Below are 21,605 nucleotides of genomic sequence, written 5' to 3' on the forward strand. Positions count from 1 at the left end.
AGACTTTTGTCTATCACTATGACCCTTAAACAAAACAAGAGACTAAAGAGTGGTATGAACCTGGTTGTTCGACTTCAGAACGAGTTCCTGTCCGAAAATAGGCCAAGAAGGTTATGGCACCAGTTTTTTTGTATGCGAGGGGAATTTTGTTACAAACTGGTAACACCACTAATTCTTTATATTATTGCAACCTTTTGAACCAGTTGAACGAAAAAATTCGTTAAAAAAGACCCGGTTTGCAGAAGAAAAAAACCGTTTTCATCAGGAAATGCATCGTGTTACAAGAGCATTTTGACAATGGCTAAAATCCATAAAGTAAAGTTCGAATTGTTGGAGCAGCCACCGTATTCACCAGATTTGGCCTCCGGCGACTTCGGTTTGTTTACAGAACTCAAAAAATTTGTGCGTGGCAAGCGTTTTTCATCAAATGAAAAGGTCATAACGGCTGTTGATGCGTATTTTGTAGACATTCCGGATTCTCACTTCAGGGGTGGGATCCACAGATTGGAGGATCATTGGAGTAAGTGAATTAATGTTCAGGGAGATTATGCTGAATAATAAAGTGTATTTTAAATCATAAAATTGTGTTTTTCTATACCAGGATGTTCAATAAATTTTGTCGTTGCCCAACCGGAGCTTATGTAAATATTGAATAATTCAAAAAAAATACTTATGTAGGTAATTGAATTAATGCATTTTTATCAATAGATTCGACTATTTATGAAAAAAAAAATCAATCACAACAAAAGCAAATATTTTTCTTTGTTTTAAAATTTTTTTTACGGGTATCTCGGGCGATATAGCGATGACTTTAGCACGAATTTCCGCAATGAGCTCGTCAATGATTTGAAGTTTGCTGACATATAATTTCCTCTCTATAACCCTCTAAATAGAAGGAAGAAGAAATATTTTTTTACTAAGAACAAAGGTTTGTCTATCAGCGAATGAAATGTTACTCATACGCCATGGTGGCTATCCGAATTTCGTTTAAACAGCTTTAACCAAAACAATATTAACTTGCGCTTAAATTATTCAATTTTTTTATAAAGAATAAAGTCACAGCGCGACCTGTATTGACGAAAAATTTTTGATTTGAATCCATTTTTTTTTCGAAATTAATCAAGTTAAGAATAGAAGAAAGTCCGGTAAAAGAAATGAGGCTTCAAAAAAGCTGCAAATTCAAATTTCGTTAATGTTCAAAATTTTAGCAAAACAACATTTAATAATTGTCCTAATTTTTTCGAATACAATTCACTAAAAGATTGAAAGGGGCTTAAAACCTGTCAGTTCTCTATTTAAGTATCTTCTATAATCTCAATTATTTGCTATTTATATACTCAAATATATTCAAATTAAAATGAAAACCGAAAAATAAAGAAATAAATAAATTGGGTTATAACCATTAACCAAACTGAGTTAGAGGTTATTTTACATAGAAAAGAAAGCCATCCCATATCTGTATACAAATTAAGCCTATCACGCATTATGTTTAATGACTATGTGTGTATGTATGTACATACCAGTGGCAGGGCGGGATAATAGCATAAGCATTGCTGCCTCACCAATACAAGTCTCCCAGTATTATTTCCGCTTTTACTTCATTACTGGTTTACTTAATATGTGTATATACTTATGTATTCACTAACACATATTTATATCTACATACTTATATACACATACATAAATGCGTGTTTTACAGCTCCAACAAAACGGTTTACCAACATATTATACGAAAAGGCAAAGCATACTTTGTGGCGCCAGTTATTTTTATAAAAGCACAAGTGCGCACGTTTGTGTGTAAGTGTATTTGCTCTGTATCCGATTATGTGTAGTTTTTGGATTAAATCCTTTCGTTATGGTACTTCAAATTGACATGTTTGTGTGATTTTGTCACACTGAAGTAGCAAAGTTCGAAGCGGTTGTTTGCGTTGCTGGCGTTAGTTTATGTTTCACATGCAAAGGGTGGCACAATTTTAAAGAATATATATATTTTGAAGCAAATTTTTAAGGGCATAGTGGCAGCTTCACAAGAGTCTTATGCCCGGTTTAACAGTCCATACTTATGTTGTGCCCAAATAAAATCTTAGCTAACCATTATTGCGGACTGAGTAGTCGGTTGCGTTTCACAGTCAATGCTTAATGTCTATAAAATTTTATTAGTATTATATATGGCAACGTTATGGGCAACATATGTTTTACAAATATCATCCATAAAAAATATGTTTGAAATATTTAAATTATAACAGACAATCTATAAATTTGCGAGGAAAATTATATCGAAAATGTTCGAAAACAACAAAAGAACCCCGAATTTCGCCGCCAGCGAGTCGGAGCACCTATTGGAACTGATGGAAAAGTTTATGCTGTTATTGACTGCAAGCGAATGAACACTTGCCCGAACGCTACGAAAGATGTCGCTGAAAATTCAAAGCAGCTGTTTTTTAAGCATTGATTAAGCCTCCCATTTTCAGTGCTTAAACATAACTTAAGTACGAACTGTAAAACACTATTTTCCTGTTTTATCTTAAGCATAACATAAGTATGGACTGTGAAACCGGGCATAAGACTCTTGTGAAGCTGCCACTATGCCCTTAAAAATTTGCTTCAAAATATATATATTCTTTAAAATTGTTTTGGAACAACCCTGTTGTATATATATTCATATATGTTGATGTACAGCTTATGTTTATTGTAATGTAGCTTTAATTCAGGGTCACTAATTTTTCTGCCGCAACGCACACAAATCGAAATCTGCATAAAATACACTACATACCTATACACATTCAAAATTTAGTTAAATACACATATTTCCTCTATCTGCAGTCTGTCAAGTAAGAGCGTGGTCGTGTTAATTTATAAAAAAAAAAAATATTTTATGAAACTTTCATATTTATATATACATTGTACACATTACAAACAATGATGCAATTTGGTCAATAATATGTTTAGCCACCACCGGCGTCGATAATTGCCTGACATCTCCGAGGCATGCTTTCTACTAATTTGACGGCGTATTCTAGTAGCAAGGATCTCCAGATCCGACGAATTTCGTAAGACAACTGCTTCAAAGTGTATGTGCGTCTTCCACGAAGCTTCTGTTTAGTATATGCCCACACATTTTCAATAGGGTTTGCATCGGACGACTGCGACGGCCAATCCAATGTAACGATGCCAGATTGAGTTTTCCACTGAGTACAGAGCTTGCTGCGGTGTTTAGGATCGTTGTCCTCCTGCAGAAGCCAATCTCCATTTTTTCTAATGAATCATCGTTTGGCAGATGGAAGTAAAGCCTTTTTGTAGATTTTTATCATTTTCTTGGCATTTAGGTTGTCAATAAAGAGGAGGAGTGCCGAATCCCTGCTTGGAGATGCACCTTTATTCCATGTTTTACGGTTCGCTGAACAAGCCTATTGGCGGAAGTTGACCAAGCTCGCGTGAGGACAGAACGTGCCCATAGAGAACATTCATCAGTAACAATGACATTTTCAAAATCTCTATCAATATTCTCATGCTCATCATGAGTCAACTCGAGTTCACATTTGAATGTCTCTGACTTTCATACTTCTCTGCAGAAGCCAACTTCATTGTCTGTGGCAATGTTTTGTTGTTGCGTGAGTTATTAACCCTTGCTTGCGAACATAAGGTGAAAGGAAATTGCTGCACAAATAAGTAAGTAACTCGAGAGTGGCCATGATAAGGTACGCTTGTGACCTTAACAGTTATTTGTAGGCAGTTGAAAAATATTTTGCGCACATAACGGTATAACACCTTTTACATATGTATATACTTGTACGACACTAGTCAACTTTATATGTGCTCACACGCCTATAAAGTGTATGTTTATGTCAGAGCTATGCTGAAAGTAAAGCAACTGTGCCGATAAGCAGTTGGAGAAATGTATACAAAACAAATATTTTATGTAAAAGATGCATGAAAATATATATGTATATAAAGAAGATGTTTGTATATATACATACATAGTCTACATAAAATTCTAATATATATAACTCCTTTTACGGCATGAGTTTGCTTTATCTTTGCACAGTCTGGCATGTCATGCACACAGAAATACCGTTATCTGATGCGAGCGTACATTTGAACGTTAAAGGCGCGCTCAACATGACAAACTCTAACGGGTATTTCTTAAGGTTCACAAATCTAAGTTATGATAAATATAAGTATGTTTATAGGCACGCGCAAGCTCGAAAGTTGGGGAGATGCGCTTGAGCAACTCCATTAAAAGCTATTTTTGGTTGTCTGCTTACCTTTCTCACTTTTGTTTCTTTCATATAAAGGATATTTGAAGAGTGCCGGTACAAATAGTTGTGTAAATATTGCGTAAGGACGAAACAAAGACAATTGGGACGAAATATTTTACAGTAAAAGGTAATGAGAGAAGAGCTCGCTTTTTTTATTCAATCTTTTAGTTATCTCTCGATGGAGGCAACGGAAAGGTTTCAGAGGCTCGTTGGGCGCTTTAAGAACAACTCCAGCAGCGGTTTTTAAACTAGTACCAAACCTGCCACCTATAGACCTCTTTGCTGAAAACTGCGCAACAAAATCGGCGGGAGGACAACTGGCTGCGGGAAGATTTACGTATCGAACCTTCGGGCACATCTCGTTGGATAATGGCGGTTGGGCAAAAACCGACTACATAACCCTTTTCAGGTGGGATAGAAGGTGCAAAGTAAACATGGAAAAATATGGCTGGCGTAGAGGTATGTTAGCTACGTGCAACACTCTAAACATCTATACGGATGGCTCATCTATACGGATGGACGATGAAGTTAGTGCGGGAATATACTGTCCAGAGTTAGGCGTAAGGCAACCTTTTAAGTTGCCGAGCCACTGCAGTGTATATATCAAAACCCGATTGAATGAGCTATCTGGAAGTTTTGCCATATGTAAAACGGTAGATTGGAAGTACAAATTTCTTACTGGCACTCGATAAAAGGGACTGCAGGAACATGATGGGAATACTAACTGGTCATTATCTGATGGCGGCATACGTCCGCAGGATGGGGCTGACAGATCGAAAAGACTACAGAAAATGTGTAGAGCAGGGCATCAAGGAAACAATGGCTTGTGCACTTGTGCGGCACTGGAAAGACTATGCTGTAAGCTTATGAGGTCCCACGATATGATATACTGGAGTAGGTATCAATAGTGAGACCGCAGAGTCTGGCGTGAAATGCAGGCTTATTAAAAGGCTTTGGAACTCGGAACTGAACTCCATCTGGTATCGAAAAGGGCCTATGCTTGGCTTATTGCCTTATCATATTAACCTAATCTATCTTTCGATATATTTTTCTAAAAAATTACTAATACAATATTTTTTCTAATAAGTTTAAAGGAAATGCTGTTCCTGTTCAAATCATCACAGAGTTCTCACAAAAAAATATAGGACAGTCATCTTTATTATGTTTATGGTATCCAAAATATTTGTAAATTTCATAGAATTATAATACCTTTGGCAAAATATTGCACACTGGTAAAAACTGTATAGCAAAAGAAATACAACAACTAGTGTATAAATGGTTTTAAATGAAAAGTGTGAATGCCGAGTGTTTATTGGAAAAGGGTCATTACGCTTGAGCTGCCTTATTTTTGGTTAATTTACGAAAATGGTCAAACACTTGTATATAATAGTATTGGTTTTGTTATCCACTAGACTTCTAGTATCAGCCACTGGCTCAGCTGTGCATAGATTGACACTTTAATACGCCCCACGCCCATTATATTAACTGATAAATGCTCATAAGTTGAGTTGAGAGCTTATTTTATAGTCAGTCACAATAAAATTAAACCTAATTGACATATCGAGATCAAACTTCATTAGGGGGAATCGGGTTCGCCATCTCAAGATATTACTCTATATGCGGGCTGGAGAAGTGTTCCTTCCATAACTTCAGTGTGCTCTGAATATCAGTCCACAGATCATCACTTTAGGTCTTACAAGAGTATGCTACAGTATCGAAATCTTCCTTTGGTCGCCTCCCGGTATCTATCTGTGTCAATTGTGGTCGGCTGTAACGAAAATCAATAGTAGCTGTACGTAAGGAGCTTAAAATATCGTTCACAGTATCGTTATGCCAGTTGCTGATGAGTGCTTTTAGAGTGCAGGAGTGCAAGTCGAGTAGAAAACCGTTTTGCTGTAGTATGGTAGCTTCTCGACGTCGTACTTTCTCTATGTTTATTGATGGGCTTGCTTTGCTGTAGAAGTCAATCAGCCTCAAGCCAATGTTGTATCGAAGATGCCGCTCTTTTATACTTTTCTTCCGCCGCGACTGCACTTCGGAGCGTGCGCGCTCCAACTGGATTCGGTAGAGCGCATTCTTAGCTAACGAATGAACGACTTGCCAGTTGTCTCCCAGCACGTGGCCTGACTCTTCACACCAAACATTTTCGCGCGACGTGTTTCTGTGAGTGGTGTAAATCCAAAATGCAGCGTTCATTAAAAGTGGTGAATGCAAGTGTGCCCCCACTTTTTGGATAACGTAATCACAGGTGACGTGTCATGGATTTTCGAGTACGATCCCGAGAAAAAGAGGCGAGGCCCTCCCGGACATTTTTTTGTTTCCTTACCTGAAAAGACCCATGAAAGGCAAGCATTTTGAAACGATAGAGAGGATTCAAGCAGCAATCACCACGGTTCTCAAGGCTATTCCGCAGAATGCATTCCGTGACGTCTTCAATGCTTGAAAATTTTTAAAGAATTGAACGATTGGTTCAATAAATTTTTTTGAATCGACTCAGTCGGACTTTCCGGATAATTCCTGTATTAGTGCCAATCTTTACTATTTTATCCCTTGCGGTCAAAACCAATCTCGATATCATCGCTCAGCTGATAAAATCAATCATTCTCTTACTTCTCTGACTGGTAATTTAAGTAGTTGAAAATGAAATAAAGAGAATAATTTTGTCGAGGAGACTGCATCCTATTGCTGAGGAAATCTTGGTATTGATCGGGCACTTACTTGTTATACGGTATTGAGAAATAATGTAGAGCATTTGGAGACATAGCAAGATAACCACAGTAAGTATATCAACTTTCTGCAATACGAATAATTAGTGCTTTAGGCACCATATCAACTGGCGCTGATAAAGTATTAACCAGTATGCCGTCCATTGACATCCAGAGAGAAGACCTCGCGCGATAACATCAACTATCAGCACCATAGTATCAACAAAAAACGTGGAGATGATCAAGAGCCCCAAATAGTGTCAAAAGACGGTGGACCCACAAAGTAATAACTGGCAGCCAATCGTGGACAGACGACATGAGGACGAACAGTTTTCACCATGACATCAGTCCGATAAGTACAGAATGTTTAAAAATCTTGGAACATGTGTTCTTGCATTGCCCTCGTTTTTTAAATGCAACGAAAAAACTAAAAACTACACACGGTGGTACTTTATTTAAAAAAAATTGACTACACTTATACGTCAGTTCACTGAGAAATTGTGACCATGACAAGAATTTTCCAACAGTTTAGACATCCATCAGTCTACAAAGTAGGGTAGATTTAAAATGTCTTGTCACTCTCACGAAGTACTGGTGTCAAGATACACGAAGTTATCATGACTGTCAACAGTGACGTAGGAGCCAAGTCGCAAGTGCGACGACTGTTTGTTTTATGATACGTGATATTTCGTCTTCTTACGTCAGCAGATGTATTTTACACTCTTATAAAAGATTGTACCTTCTCGGATTAGCGCTGCAGCTCGAATTATTTTCTCCAGCAGTGGATTGAAGAACTCTCACGAAAAGGAGTCGCCTTGTCTGAAACTCCGTTTGGTATCGAACGGCTCGAAGAGGTTTTTCCTGAGCTTGACGGAGCTTTTGGTATTGCTCAACTTCCCCCTACTATAAAAAACGACTAATTACGTTTGGAAACAGCTGTTGGATGGGATATGCCGTGCAGTGTAAGAAATCAGAAACTTTCGTATAAGACTTCCCGACGATTGAAACTACAATATAAACGGGAGGCTGGCGTATAACCAGTATACAGATTTGGTGTCTTGCTCCTTAGCTTAGCACCAATGAGGTAGAATTTGGGAGAAACTTGTTTGCCGGCAGAGAATCTGTTCAGTTCGATGATCACCAATTCGATCTAATTGGATACTTCCAAAGGTATAGAGAGTCCAGTGGGTTTTTTCAATCATTATTAACTGCCATTTAGTCGCATTTAGGCCACTGTGCGTGCTCTTTCTCTCCTTCTTTATTGAAAGTGTAGCAAGTATTGCCAGAAGGATGTCACCGCTTGACATATTGCTCTGATGGAATTTCCTACTTTGTTTACATACAAAAATTGCATTGCAAAAGGCAACATGTAAAGAGGAAATAATAAATGCCGCTAATACGCTGCGTACGCACGCACATCACGTGCCGCTAGGACACTGAAAACAATGACAAAGGTGGATGGAAGCGAAGTCACAATGGCAAGCGAAACGTCAACGCTGTGCAAAGACAAAATAAGAAGATCGGCAAGAGGAAGTGGAAGTCTTTTACGCACAAGAAAGCACATTGACGGCACAAAATTGAAAAGCGCAAAGTGAAGACAACACCAACAACAACAATATGAGCAACAAGTAAACGAGCAATAAGAGCCAGTGAGATAGCGAGATGAAGAGTAAATAAATAAAATGGCCAATATTCCACGGCTGACAAACAATACCGGTATCAAGGGTAATAAAAATACAACAAATACAACAAATTGCAACTTTCATTTCAGTGGACTACGATGCATAAGCGTTGCGGTTAGAAATATAGGAAGCGTTGTTAAAATATCCATTTTGTTTGTAAAATCGTTTCGAGCGGGAGAGAAGAATGGGATGGCGCTGCCTTTGCGATGACTACAACAACAAGCCAAACACTCATATAGTCCACATACAAAATGTGGTCGCTTAGAGCATAAAAGCTTTATGCAAAGAAAGGTGTCGGGTGCAAATAGAAGTAAAACAGCGATTGTAGGGGCATCGCTTCGATACAGCGTTACACCTGCAAGCGCCCCATAAAGAGCTGGTAAATGTTGCGCTTCTGAGCGTCAAAGTGTCGCTTGTGCTTCGCGCGAATACACGGGCGTTCGTACAAAGTGCTGTGGACGTGTGCAACAACGGAAGAAAGTCTGGCAATCACTATACAAGGATTATTAAATTTAATGCATTTTTGTGCTCTCACGCCAGTTACGCTTTCTTTTATTGTTGCTAAGCTATTTGGGGAACTTTTTGTTCACATCTTGCGTGAAATTGACATTTTGCGGAAGTGTTTAGAACAAAAGTTACAATAAAGAAGAAAAAGGGTTAGTGGAACTAGCTAGGGGAAGTCAAATTGGTTGTCAGATTTTTGTTTTCGCATAATGTTCTCTTGTGGTCTGAACGAAAAAGGTTTTTATTTAGTTATTTAGTTTTGGGTTGGAAAATGCAATTCTTTGAGCAAAGCTCGGATTTATTTTTCAATGCAATTGCTATCGAGGGCAATACAGCGATTGTAATGCTCATATTTTGTAGTAATTTTTATCATTTGCTTCAAACTTGAGGTCTGCGAACAGTGATAAATTCAGGGCTGAAAACAATTCTTTTTTTTTCTTCATAATATAATAGCTTCAATGAAGCTATTTTTGACAATTTCTTTCTTCATGCACATTCTAAAATATAATCGTAGTTTTCGAGTTGATTGTGAGTAAAAAGATTAAAGATTACGAAATAAGGTCGCAGGCGCTGAAAATTTCACCCTATAAGCATGCTTACTGATCAAATAAATCAACTATACGTAATACTGCTCCGTTTCAGCTAACCTCGAAAATCAAACATTATTGTCCAGCAAGGTAATTTTTAATGTTGTGTTGAGATATGCTTCTTCTTAGACATCGACGATGCTTTTGACAATGCTTTTCACGCAAGTGTAACAAAAACTACACAGAAAGGGGATGTGGATAGCTGAGATCTCTGCAGGGGATACTAAGAATAGGAGGAGTATTGTCCCCTTAATATAGAACATAGTCGCGGATGAACTCTTTGGGCTAAGCAACAATGCGCACGCTGTCAATGTTATATTAGCAAGAGCTATACTCGGGTACATTCTCTGCGATATCGTGCAAAAGGATAATGCGGGACTGTCGAATTGCACGTTAAAGCATTAAAACGACCCTTGTTCTTTTTATCAAGATAAGGTCTCTGGCGGGCCTAGGCACCTTAAACCTTGACTGCAGAGAGTTAAGGCGGATTAATGAAGCTAATATCTGGGTCTGACTCTGGTTTTCCGTCTTCGGTGGAAGCAGCATGTGGATCTGACTTCTACTTCTACAAAACAAAAACATAAAATACGCAGTTTAGTTTCCGCCGAAATGTAATAGTAAGTTATCGCAAATTTTTGGGTACGGAACTAGCAACACTCACCGGATTTATGTACCATCTATTTCCGCAAAAAAAAAGTATTCGGTAATTTCGCAAATTAATTTCAATAGTAAAACGTGTTATCAGATGTTGATTATTAAGGAGAAATTGTTCTAAAGGGTGATTTTTTAAGAGCTTGATAACTTTTTTTAAAAAAAAAAACGCATAAAATTTGCAAAATCTCATCGGTTCTTTATTTGAAACGTTAGATTGGTTCATGACATTTACTTTTTGAAGATAATTTCATTTAAATGTTGACCGCGGCTGCGTCTTAGGTGGTCCATTCGGAAAGTCCAATTTTGGGCAACTTTTTCGAGCATTTCGGCCGGAATAGCCCGAATTTCTTCGGAAATGTTGTCTTCCAAAGCTGGAATAGTTGCTGGCTTATTTCTGTAGACTTTAGACTTGACGTAGCCCCACAAAAAATAGTCTAAAGGCGTTAAATCGCATGATCTTGGTGGCCAACTTACGGGTCCATTTCTTGAGATGAATTGTTGTCCGAAGTTTTCCCTCAAAATGGCCATAGAATCGCGAGCTGTGTGGCATGTAGCGCCATCTTGTTGAAACCACATGTCAACCAAGTTCAGTTCTTCCATTTTTGGCAACAAAAAGTTTGTTAGCATCGAACGATAGCGATCGCCATTCACCGTAACGTTGCGTCCAACAGCATCTTTGAAAAAATACGGTCCAATGATTCCACCAGCGTACAAACCACACCAAACAGTGCATTTTTCGGGATGCATGGGCTGTTCTTGAACGGCTTCTGGTTGCTCTTCACCCCAAATGCGGCAATTTTGCTTATTTACGTAGCCATTCAACCAGAAATGAGCCTCATCGCTGAACAAAATTTGTCGATAAACACATTTCGAACCGAACACTGATTTTGGTAATAAAATTCAATGATTTGCAAGCGTTGCTCGTTAGTAAGTCTATTCATGATGAAATGTCAAAGCATACTGAGCATCTTTCTCTTTGACACCATGTCTGAAATCCCACGTGATCTGTCAAATACTAATGCATGAAAATCCTAACCTCAAAAAAATCACCCGTTAGCTGTGCACATGTGGCGTGTACGATTTAAAATTTTTGATTTTGAATCCTTGGAGACAAGGAAGGTTCGACGTCGAGAAGCTGCAACCATAACAGACAGTTCAACGATTTTCTACTCGATTTGCAATCCTGTTCGCTCGGCAGCAATTCGGTTTAATGGAACTGTGGGACGGCATTTCAAGCTCCTTACGTACAAAAACCATTCGTTTTCGGAAAATCCAAAGGAACATCTGGTACGATGAAGATTGCCGAGTCGCAGTAGAGAGAAAACAGCTTATCTTACAATCGGTCCCAACTCGTGCGAGATGGGATATATACCAAGAATTGAAGAGAGAACCGAAACGTATTTGCAAAAAAAAAGAGAGAGGCCGAAACACGCGACTACGAAGAGCTTGACAAGCTGGCCGACAGGGGGAATTGCTCGAAAATTCTACGAAAAAATACGGCGGATAACAGAAGGTTTTAAGATCGGAGAATACTCTTGTAGAACTCCTAGAGATGATCTGGTTACTGATGCTCAGAGCGTATTGAAATTAGGGAGAGCACACTACTCCAGTCTGCTGAATGGAAATGAAATCAAAACACTAGGAGATGGTGAACTCGATTCCCCAACCGATGACGATGGAGCAGACATTCCATTGCCCGACCGTAAAGAAGTTCGAATAGCAATTATCCATTTGAAGAACAACAAAGCGGCGGGGTCCGATGTATTGCCGGCTGAGCTATTCACATACGGCGGCAAAAAACTGATAAGGAGCATGCATCAGATTTTTTGTAGAATATGATAGAACGAAAGCATGACCGAAGATTGGAGTTTAAGGTAGTCCTGCCTAACCTACAAAAAGGGGAACCTACAATATGCGTCAATTATCGTGTGATAAGCCTGCTCAAAAATGCTTATAATGTTATATGCTGCGTACTGTGTCAACAAACTGATTGGACCTTATCAGTGTGGCTTTAGACCTGGCAAATTATCAACTTACCAGATATTCACCATGCGCCAAATCTTGGAAAAGATCTGTTAAAAAATGATCGACACCCACAATCAGGTCACTCATTATCTTCGTGCTGCTATATGGTGCACAGTACATCTGATCAGTCGGTGTTACGAATTTTCAAGAGAAAGGTTCTGTTGAAGCTATATGATCCTTTACGCATTGTCAACCGGATATTCGACGACATTAACATAATTCAGCGAATTAAAAGACAGCGTCTACGCTGGGTAGGTCATGTCGTTCGAATGGATGAAAACATTCCAGCTCTGAAAGTATTCGCTGCTCCCGCTGGGGGAAGCAGGTGAAGAAGAAGACCTCCACTCTTTTGGAAAAATCAGGAGGAGAAGAAACTGACTTCGCTTGAAATCACCAATTGGCCCCTAACAGCGAAAAGGAAGATCGATTGGAACTTTACCAACCATACTAATCAACGGCAAAGCCAAATATTAATGACGCCAAATGCAGCCATGTCCTTCTCCACCTGATATCTTCAACGGAATCTTATTCTTCCTCTGATTCCACGAACAACAGCCACAATTAGGTAGACGCTGTCTCTTGATTGCCAGAACTTTATCAATGTCGTCGTATATCTCGTAGAGCTGATCGTTGAATCAACTGAGGTAGTTGCCGTTGTCAATGCGCAAATGACAATAAATCTTCCGCACAACCTCTCTTTCGAATACTGATGATGCCGACTCTTCAGATGATGTTATTGTCCGTGCCTCCACACCATATAACAGGAAGGATGCGATGAGTTACTTGTAGAATTTGGTCTTTGTTCGTCGAGAGAGGACTTCTCAATTGTGTACTTTGTTCGAAGTAGCATCTGTTGGCAAGAGTGATTCAGCGTTGGATAACCTATACTTTCAACATTGATTTAATAACATGGTACAAAGAAATTCGTCCATTATCAAGAACAGAACATAATAAAAACACAACAACACTATGCACAACTACTCATACAGGCAAGAGTACAAAGGCAAATGTCAAACAGCAGATCCATTCTTTCGGATTTTCAAGCAGCTGATACACGGAAAAGGTCCATATGGATTCACACAGATGCAGAAGCGAGCAAGTGTGTGTGTGTGTGTCAGCGTCAGTTAAATGAAGTCACGTTTGGGTGATTTTTCTTTCGGGGCTCATATTAAAATACGTGCAACGTTGATCCTTGCAACATGCCACAGACGCAGTCACATTGTCAAACAGTTACACAATATGTTGCCACTATAACCACGCACACATACACACACATGTATACATGTGAGTACATATGAAAGTTAGTTAATACAATGTAAATGTGTGTTCGACAAAAACCGCAGGCTGTTTGCTCGACAATGAACGAATGTCGTGCAATAGTGGAATGGAGGAATAGTAAAAATTGACAAGACATAAAGCAATGAAGTGTTAGTTGGACGTAATGCGTACGTCAAGTGTTTATTCGCTTGAGTTGAGTTAAGTTTACTTTGGCAATGACGAGAAAAACCGACTTTTTTTCAACGAAAGAGAGATTGGAGAGAGCGTGTGTTTGCTTCGTGCTGTGGTAGAAATATCTTTTAAAATTACTTAAATGTTTCCAAAAATTACAAAAAAGTAAAATGTAAGGAATGGTTAAGTTCAGTTGAAAATAAAAATAATAGGAAAAGAAGTATTATATACCAGTTTTTTAGAACGGCATAATACTCAAAAATAGCCTAATAAGTAAAGCCAAGCGAAAGTGTGAAATACTTATATAATTCCCATAAATTTTCTTATATTTTATAACGTATATGTGGGCAAGGTAATATTTTTCCAAATTTATCCACTTTTAGTATTATGACATATTAAAAAATGCTCTTATGAAGAAACCTCGCAGATTGATCAATAAATGGGTTCTAAAGTGAAAGCCGATGTGTGAAAATCCGAAAATTAGGTATGTGTGGACTAGGGGAAGTATTGCCTCAATTAAAAAAATCATCATATTTTCCCTATAGCTAGTGTACAGCAATATGAGGCAACCAATGCTTTCCTTATTCCCTTGACAAACGACAGTGTTAATACCGATTAACAAACCTCGATTGGCTTCTATTTACCATCTCGGGAAATAGGAGTAACAAGGGAACTATAGCTTCTGGAAGACCTTTCCGCCTTTTAGCATAAGATAAAAATGCACCAACCAATATAATAGAAAGTAACAACAAATGGGCTAATACTCCAGGTGGTACTCACGAAAATGGTAACCCACTCATAGTTTTGGCTGTGGCAGGGTCATGGATTCTGGAGGCCAGAACCCCGCTTGCAGACGAACGAGAGTGTTCGCCAAATATCATTTCGAAAGGAGATGGAAACTCTTACCGAAAAAACGCTTCGGTGCCGCTAGATGTGTAGCGCGCAAACAGCGGGTACTAACCGCTAAACCCAACTCAAAGGACAGATCTCTCCAAAAAAAACCTTCGATATCAAGCCACTTTCAAGGCACCGACAGAACGAAACAGCAATGAATCATCAGTTTCAGGTACCAGCATGAAGAATTGTATCAGTGGCAAGGCAGAAGGAAAAAGAGGTCCTACGCGGAGGTGCCCCGTATCTTCAATTATGCCATTACCGACACTGGACGATACATCGGGAGCATTTCTCTTGAGAAACAGCTTCAGAGTTCAGCGATAGTTTTATGAAACTAATCTTGTCGTCGACCTCACACAAGTTGGTGTTTAGGATCGACATGGCTCGCTTCGAATGGGGAGCCTTGCGGTTGACCATTAACTCCGTCGAAGAAGTTGCAGCTATCCGTTCCAGGGCTATAGGAAATTGTAAACTGTGCTTTTTGTCTGACGAATTAGTCCCTAGTCTCTTAAAGACGGGAATATTTATTATGGGCTGGGTGGCGGATTGAAGATGTTGAGCAAACAAAATATGGAATTGAGGACGAATCTATTGAAGCAGCAGCCCAGAAAGTGATGTTAGAGTTATGCGTGTAGACCAGTCTCATTCTCATTTCTAGAGACTGTAGGTGGCTGGACCCACTTCCTATTCCCCACCGTCCACTTCAGGATTGTTCACCGTCAGGTTGCGACAGCTCCTCCATCGGTGAGTTGCCCTCCTCTGGAAAGGCGTGTGAGAGAAGACAGCGCGTTAGAAAAAGAAACTGAGACTGATGCGGAAATGATCGCTTGGTCAGAGTTGCCACCTTCTCAGGAGGACAAATTATTGATTAATCCAGAGTCCAAGATTTGTGAATAACGCAGATTAAGTGCCACCGTAGCAGCGTAACGTTCATTGAACGTGGTCGGCAGACTAGTAAAAAGTAAGTTTGACATTGCCCTGATTCAGGAAGCCAGCATCTTCGAGAGCAGGGTTACTGGACTAGGCTCAGTCAACCTAAAAATTTTTGATGCCAACGGCAGGGCCAGGGCAAGGACCTGCATACAATGCAAAAAACAATAAAATTTTTCTCCCTTAGCAGATATGTCGACACGGGATATCACAGTGGATAAAATGGCATTCCTGCAGAAAAGCCAATGCCTCGATTGACTCAATACAAGTGTCATCCTCCCGACACTAATATATGCAGTAGTGGTTTGGTGGATGGTACTTTCAAAAAAGTGCCGTATTAAACCTCTGGAATAAGTACAACGGTCTTGTTTGCTAGGAAAAACGGGTGCAATGAAAACTGCCCCAGAAGAACTAAAGACATCGTTTTTATTTCTCCGTAGAAATTCTGTGATCGACAGTTCCAATGGCGAAATCTACATATTTACTGACGCATCAAAGGGTGAAACAGGAACAGGAGCTCTTGCAATCAATACACGGAAGCTGCAAACTTAATTATTACAATTCGGTATTTAAGTTAGAAATTGTGGGCATTGGTCTTAACAAAAGATGGAGGAATACGAGTAGCAAAGGGGAAATTGAGTACATACAATAGTACCAATACTAAATGTTATTGCGTTGGGTAATGCAAGTAGGAAATAGCTTAACTCAGTTAATATCATATAATATCATAATATAACTGGAAACACAATCCCCGAAAGCAAAATCAAAATCAGCGATATGTTGAAGAACCTCGCTTTGTTGCGGATTGTGGCTAGAAGTTCATTCACCGGAGTGAATGATAGTACTCGGCGACGGAGTATCTCTCCCACCACGAATCCCACACAAATTTGCGCTCCTTTATATGGCCACTGTAGTAAATGCCACAAGGACCTACTCGTCTCTGTCCTTGTCCTGTCCATCGCACTTCTTGGACGGCGGTGATGTCAGACTTTATTTTTACGAGGACATCAACCAGCTGGGCAGCGGCACCTTCCCAATAAAGGGACCGGACATTCCAAGTGCATGCCCTCAATTCGTAGTCTTTATTTCGTTTTCCATGGTCGTCACCAAAGGGGGGGTCTCTCATCCGTGGCTTGTTGTTTCTTTTCATTGGACGCGATTCTTACGTGGCGGGTCCCAAACTCAGCGCACAACCCTATGTAGGGGATGTTTCGCCTTCTCACTTTAGCTCGTCTTCATACGGATCTTCTGTGTCTACCCAGAGGATACTTGGTCTCACACCGGAAGTCGTGAGCTTGAGACATATGTAAAAGAATCGTTTCTGCCCACTCCTAATTGAAGACTTAACCACCAAAACCTAAAACATCAATAACTTTAATAAATGTCAAGTATACTTGGCCTTGGTATTGAGCTTTTTAAGCGAAATTTTACTCCAACCGCTGCCACGTAAAATTCTAGTGAGTTTTCCAAGTATAAACCGAGCGAAAGCAACAGAGAGATCAGAGAAAAATATAATCTCAAAGCGATGCTTCACATTCACATATCTCTATGACTACAAAGAGAAATATACAACTGAAGCAAATTTTTACCATAGAAATGCCACAATGTGATGCCTTAATGCGTTCAATTCATAGAAAGCCTTTCCAATAATATTTCCTTTGCGATCAACGTTTACTTTCATTTAAAGATAATCCACGCGACGCTATACCTTTGAAATAAAATATAGAGAAATAAGATAGAATACTAATAGGCGTGAAGTGGCGGTGGCAAAGAATGATGAAAAATGCTGTGAACGGAGCAACCTTCAGTTTTTTTGGTACTTTTTTTTGTTTTTTGTGTTTTTTTCGTTTGTTCTGCTGTTGTTTTTTGTGATTTTTTTGGGTTGCTTTTTTTTTGCTTTTTATTTCTTTTTTGTTTCTGCTTTTTTTGTTTGCTTATGTGCTTGCGATCACGCCCTTCACGAGTTACATAAGCCGCTACATTAAGACAGTCATTCAAGCGCCTGGGTACTTATGGAATCCACGAACGTTGGTAAGGTGCCTAGTCAAACATGCGGAATAAGTACAAACGAGCAGAGGAAAAATACGAAAACGCCACAGTTGACCGTCAAATGTTCAGTGCTCATTTGCGCACAGCCTGAACTATGAGTGTATTCGTGTGCATATGTGTGTGTGTTGGCCGTTGTCGACACACGTAAGAAAAATAAGCCTCATAACTTATTGAACTGCTTTTAACCCTGCCTCGTTCACTGAATTACAACAATTTTTCTTACGACTTTAGCGGCAACAAAATCGTGGGCGCGCCCGCTTAACCGCAAAGGCAACATGTAGGAGTACATGTTTTCGCATATGTATGTATGTGTGTGTTTGTGCAAGTTTGGTAAAAATGTGACGCATTTAGACAAAAGCGTATGTCAGCGTTGTATAAAGATAATACAACTGAAATGTGAAAGCCGCAAACGCATAAAGGAAATAAATGTAGAAAGAGGAAATAAAATGGCAAAGCCCGTGCAGCGACCAAAATCATTTGCCATCCATTAGGCGCAGCACATATATTTCTATGAAGCACTTGATGCTGCTGCGGCTATTCTAACTTATATTCTAACTTATACCCCTACCCAAACTCATATATATGTGTACACCTAACGCGAATCAGCAAGAATGTGCATGTAGGCGCGCTTGTCCGCCATTCGTCCTTTGCCAGTTAGTCATGTGTGTCAGCAGCAGAAACGGCAACAACGGCAGCGGCTGTGGCGGTGGCAGTGGCAGTGGCAGTTTGAAGCTTGTTAAAACATCAGCGGCACGTAACAACTAAATTCGTTCAGCTAATAAAGGCCAAAAAACATGCGTTGCTTTGAAAGCGTCTAAAAGCGTGCAAGATAACATGCACGCACACAACTGCGCATGCACATTAACATACACACATATACGTATATTTGCAAACACACGCACTTATCTACAAAGTAAGTCTGACGCGCCCTCACTCGCTAACCTGCTGTGCACTTATAGATGGCACTGAAACAAATTGAACTCATACTATTGGTATTTGGTGCGCCTTAATGTAGACTACACATATGTATGTGCACATGTGCAACACTTATTGGTCGATAGGCTTTCACAATCATGCCTCAATGTGCACGAAAAGTGCGTGCAAACGTTGTTTGATAGCAGACAAATGGTTTTGAAAGTGATTTTGTTTGTGTATTGCCTACTTTTAAGCGTGATGACAAGATATGTGAAGTTACGTGTGTGTTTGCTGAAAGTTTGCGCTGTTGAAAAGGTAAATTATCCAACTGTTATGAAGTGTTTGAAGAAGTTTTCAGCTATAGCCGAATGAAAATGTACACAATAAAATGTAGAAATGTTCTTAAACACTTTGCTGTACTTCCTAAAAGTATGCAGCAAGTATGGGTTGTTGTTGTACTTAGCAGGTTTTAGCTGAATTTGTTTTTACTTAAAGAGTTTTCCCGTATTAGTAGGTTAATTTATAGGGATATTATGGAAGGTTTAGGAACTGTTGAAGAATATACTCTATGCTATTTATTTGCCATGAACAGATATTGGATCACATTCAAGCGGCTTCGAGATCCAGATAAGAACTCCAGTTCAAAGAACTCTCATTATTTAATTTGGTGTTTCGTTGGTTTCATTTTTATAATCTTTACATAATTTTTTCTGTTAAATGTTTAAACTAATTTAGGAAGTTGATAATTGGGTTATGCTGGATTATACTATAAGGATAAGATAGGTTATAGTAGTAACATTTGAAATAAACGATTCCAAAAATATCAATTGATTTGAATAAATACTAACAGATAGAAAAGTTAGTATTGGAATATGCTAGAGTCCTATATTAGAACGGCAGCGGAGAGTCATCTGTCAACGGTAAACTAAGGTAAAAAGTATAAAATTGAAATATACATAGTGAGTTCGGTTGTACGAAATTTAGGTTGAGAAATACATATTAGCATAGTATGGTGAGTTAATATTAGGTGTGGTGAATTTTGTTCACGTGTGGTGAGTACGGAAAATTAACTGTTTAGATTGAAAGTGGTGAGTTTCATACAAAAATGGGGAGTTCTAAAAATAAAAATCTGTCGAAATTTTAACTTTTACGAAGATTTTTTCAGTATAATAAGTACCTATTTGGTACAATAGAAAATAATAGATAATTTTGGGATATGCTGCAGTCCTATATTGGAACGTGATGCAATTTTTGCTGCATACTCGTAGTCTCCTATGAAAAAGGCCAAAGGGCAAATATATCATAGATTTGGCAATGATGTTTTGAATTTTTGTAAGAAATATTTATTTGCCTTAGGTTTATGTGTAAGGAGTTGAGTTAGGAGTTAAAGTAAGTATGTCGTAGTAATTGAGTTGAAGTCGGGAATAAAAAGTGTAAGTTCGGTTATTCCAAATTCAGTTTAAGTAACCTATTTTAGTTTAGTGGTGTGAGTTCCAAACCTCTTTGGAAAAAATGTAAATTAAGTTAAAGGTGGTGAGTTAAATTTGGGTGTGGGTGTGGTGCTTTCTACGAATGTTGAGATTGTAACTTTTATGAAACTTTTTTTAGGATTATAAATACTGATTTATTCCAATAAAAAATAATAGATATTATAAGAATATGCTATAGTCCCATACTGGAACGGAGCCATTTTTTGTGGGTAGTCATTCGTACCTATGATGTTTCTAAATTTTGTAAGAAATTTTTATTTACGTTAAGTTTATGTAGTTTTTTTTCGAAACTCATTTTAAGAAACATATTCTTGTTAAGTGTGGTGAGTTCAGATAAGATGTGGTGAGTTTGGATTATGTGTGGTGAATTCCAAAAGTACCTAAGTTAAGAAAGGCGAGCTCAACTCAAGTGAACTGCTCAGGTTTAGTGTGTTTAGTTTATGTTATCTATTTTTTTGCCCTTGGTGAATATAGGAATATGTATACATTTACGATAAGATTAAAGTACATGAAAAATCTGGTTTAACTTTCATTTTTTAAAAAACACATCATTTCGGGCATATTTATATATATAAAAAATATATATATCTACCAACCACAAGTTACATACGTACATTGGGTGGCTTAGAGGTAAAGACATACCACTAATCATTCACAAGCTTCTAAGCGTTTCTAATTTTTCTTTAATTTCATTTTCCTTTTGTTTTCTTCCAACAATTTAGTTATTTATTCTAGCAACAGTAAATCAGAACAGATGCCATTGAATGCGGGTAAGCAGGCATTTGGCCTCGGCAAAATGAGATACACTTGCAGACGATTAAGTGGCGAAGAACGCACAGTGGGAGTTTCGAGTTTGAACACAATGAGAAACCACAAGCGCGGCGGGGAAGCGGCATTCTGCCAATTGTCGCATAAATAAGCGTTATAAGGATAAAAATGTAATAAGAGAATTGAATAATCGAAGTTGTTGTTGCTGTGCACGTCTACAGATACACGAACGAGGCAAAGACGCGGTGTCAGTGCGTATGATTAACATTGAGTATGCTTCGAACGCATACATACATATGTATATCTACAATGCCGTTGTTAATAAGTGTACGCGCGTGGGTTGTATGCGTGTGTAAGTGAGTGAACTGTTTGCTGCGTTTATGCACAGGTGCTCAAAATAAATTTACCTACGATGTTTGCGCAATAAAAGAAGAACCAGGCGTAGCAATGTGATGCACAATGAATGAATGAGCATGTCAAATGGGAAATGTAAATAATGAGGCATTTAAAATTTAAAGGAAACGCCAAGGAGGAACAAATTTCGGGTGAAAGCTGATTTTGTGTTCGCATGTGTATTCACTTATAAATATAACTTGGAAACTTTCTCCATATTTTTTATTATCTTAAATATCTTATCTTATAGACAATATGATGTTAAGTAGAGACTTTGCCCTTAGTAAAGTCAAAGAGCTCA

The 21,605-nt window shown here is 38.6% G+C and overlaps 1 protein-coding gene across 1 annotated transcript; it reads left to right on the top strand.

Annotated features, from left to right (window-relative positions):
• The first annotated feature begins 4,693 nt into the window (after positions 1 to 4,693).
• Positions 4,694 to 15,656, top strand: LOC109579598 (uncharacterized). The gene is made up of 4 exons (XM_049447083.1): positions 4,694 to 4,718; positions 14,605 to 14,730; positions 15,065 to 15,226; positions 15,400 to 15,656. The coding sequence occupies exons 1-4, from the start codon at positions 4,694 to 4,696 to the stop codon at positions 15,654 to 15,656; spliced, it is 570 nt and encodes a 189-aa protein (XP_049303040.1).
• Positions 15,657 to 21,605: the final 5,949 nt, after the last annotated feature.

Source organism: Bactrocera dorsalis, chromosome 2, assembly GCF_023373825.1.
Source record: "Bactrocera dorsalis isolate Fly_Bdor chromosome 2, ASM2337382v1, whole genome shotgun sequence".
Lineage (NCBI taxonomy): Eukaryota > Metazoa > Arthropoda > Insecta > Diptera > Tephritidae > Bactrocera > Bactrocera dorsalis.

Coding starts and splice junctions, on each gene's coding strand:
- LOC109579598 (XM_049447083.1), top strand. CDS start 4,694: ATGGAAAAATATGGCTGGCGTAGAG. Junction 14,731..15,064: donor GCTTGCAGACGAACGAGAGT/GTTCGCCAAATA, acceptor CTTGAGAAACAG/CTTCAGAGTTCAGCGATAGT. Junction 15,227..15,399: donor TTCCAGGGCTATAGGAAATT/GTAAACTGTGCT, acceptor CGTGTAGACCAG/TCTCATTCTCATTTCTAGAG.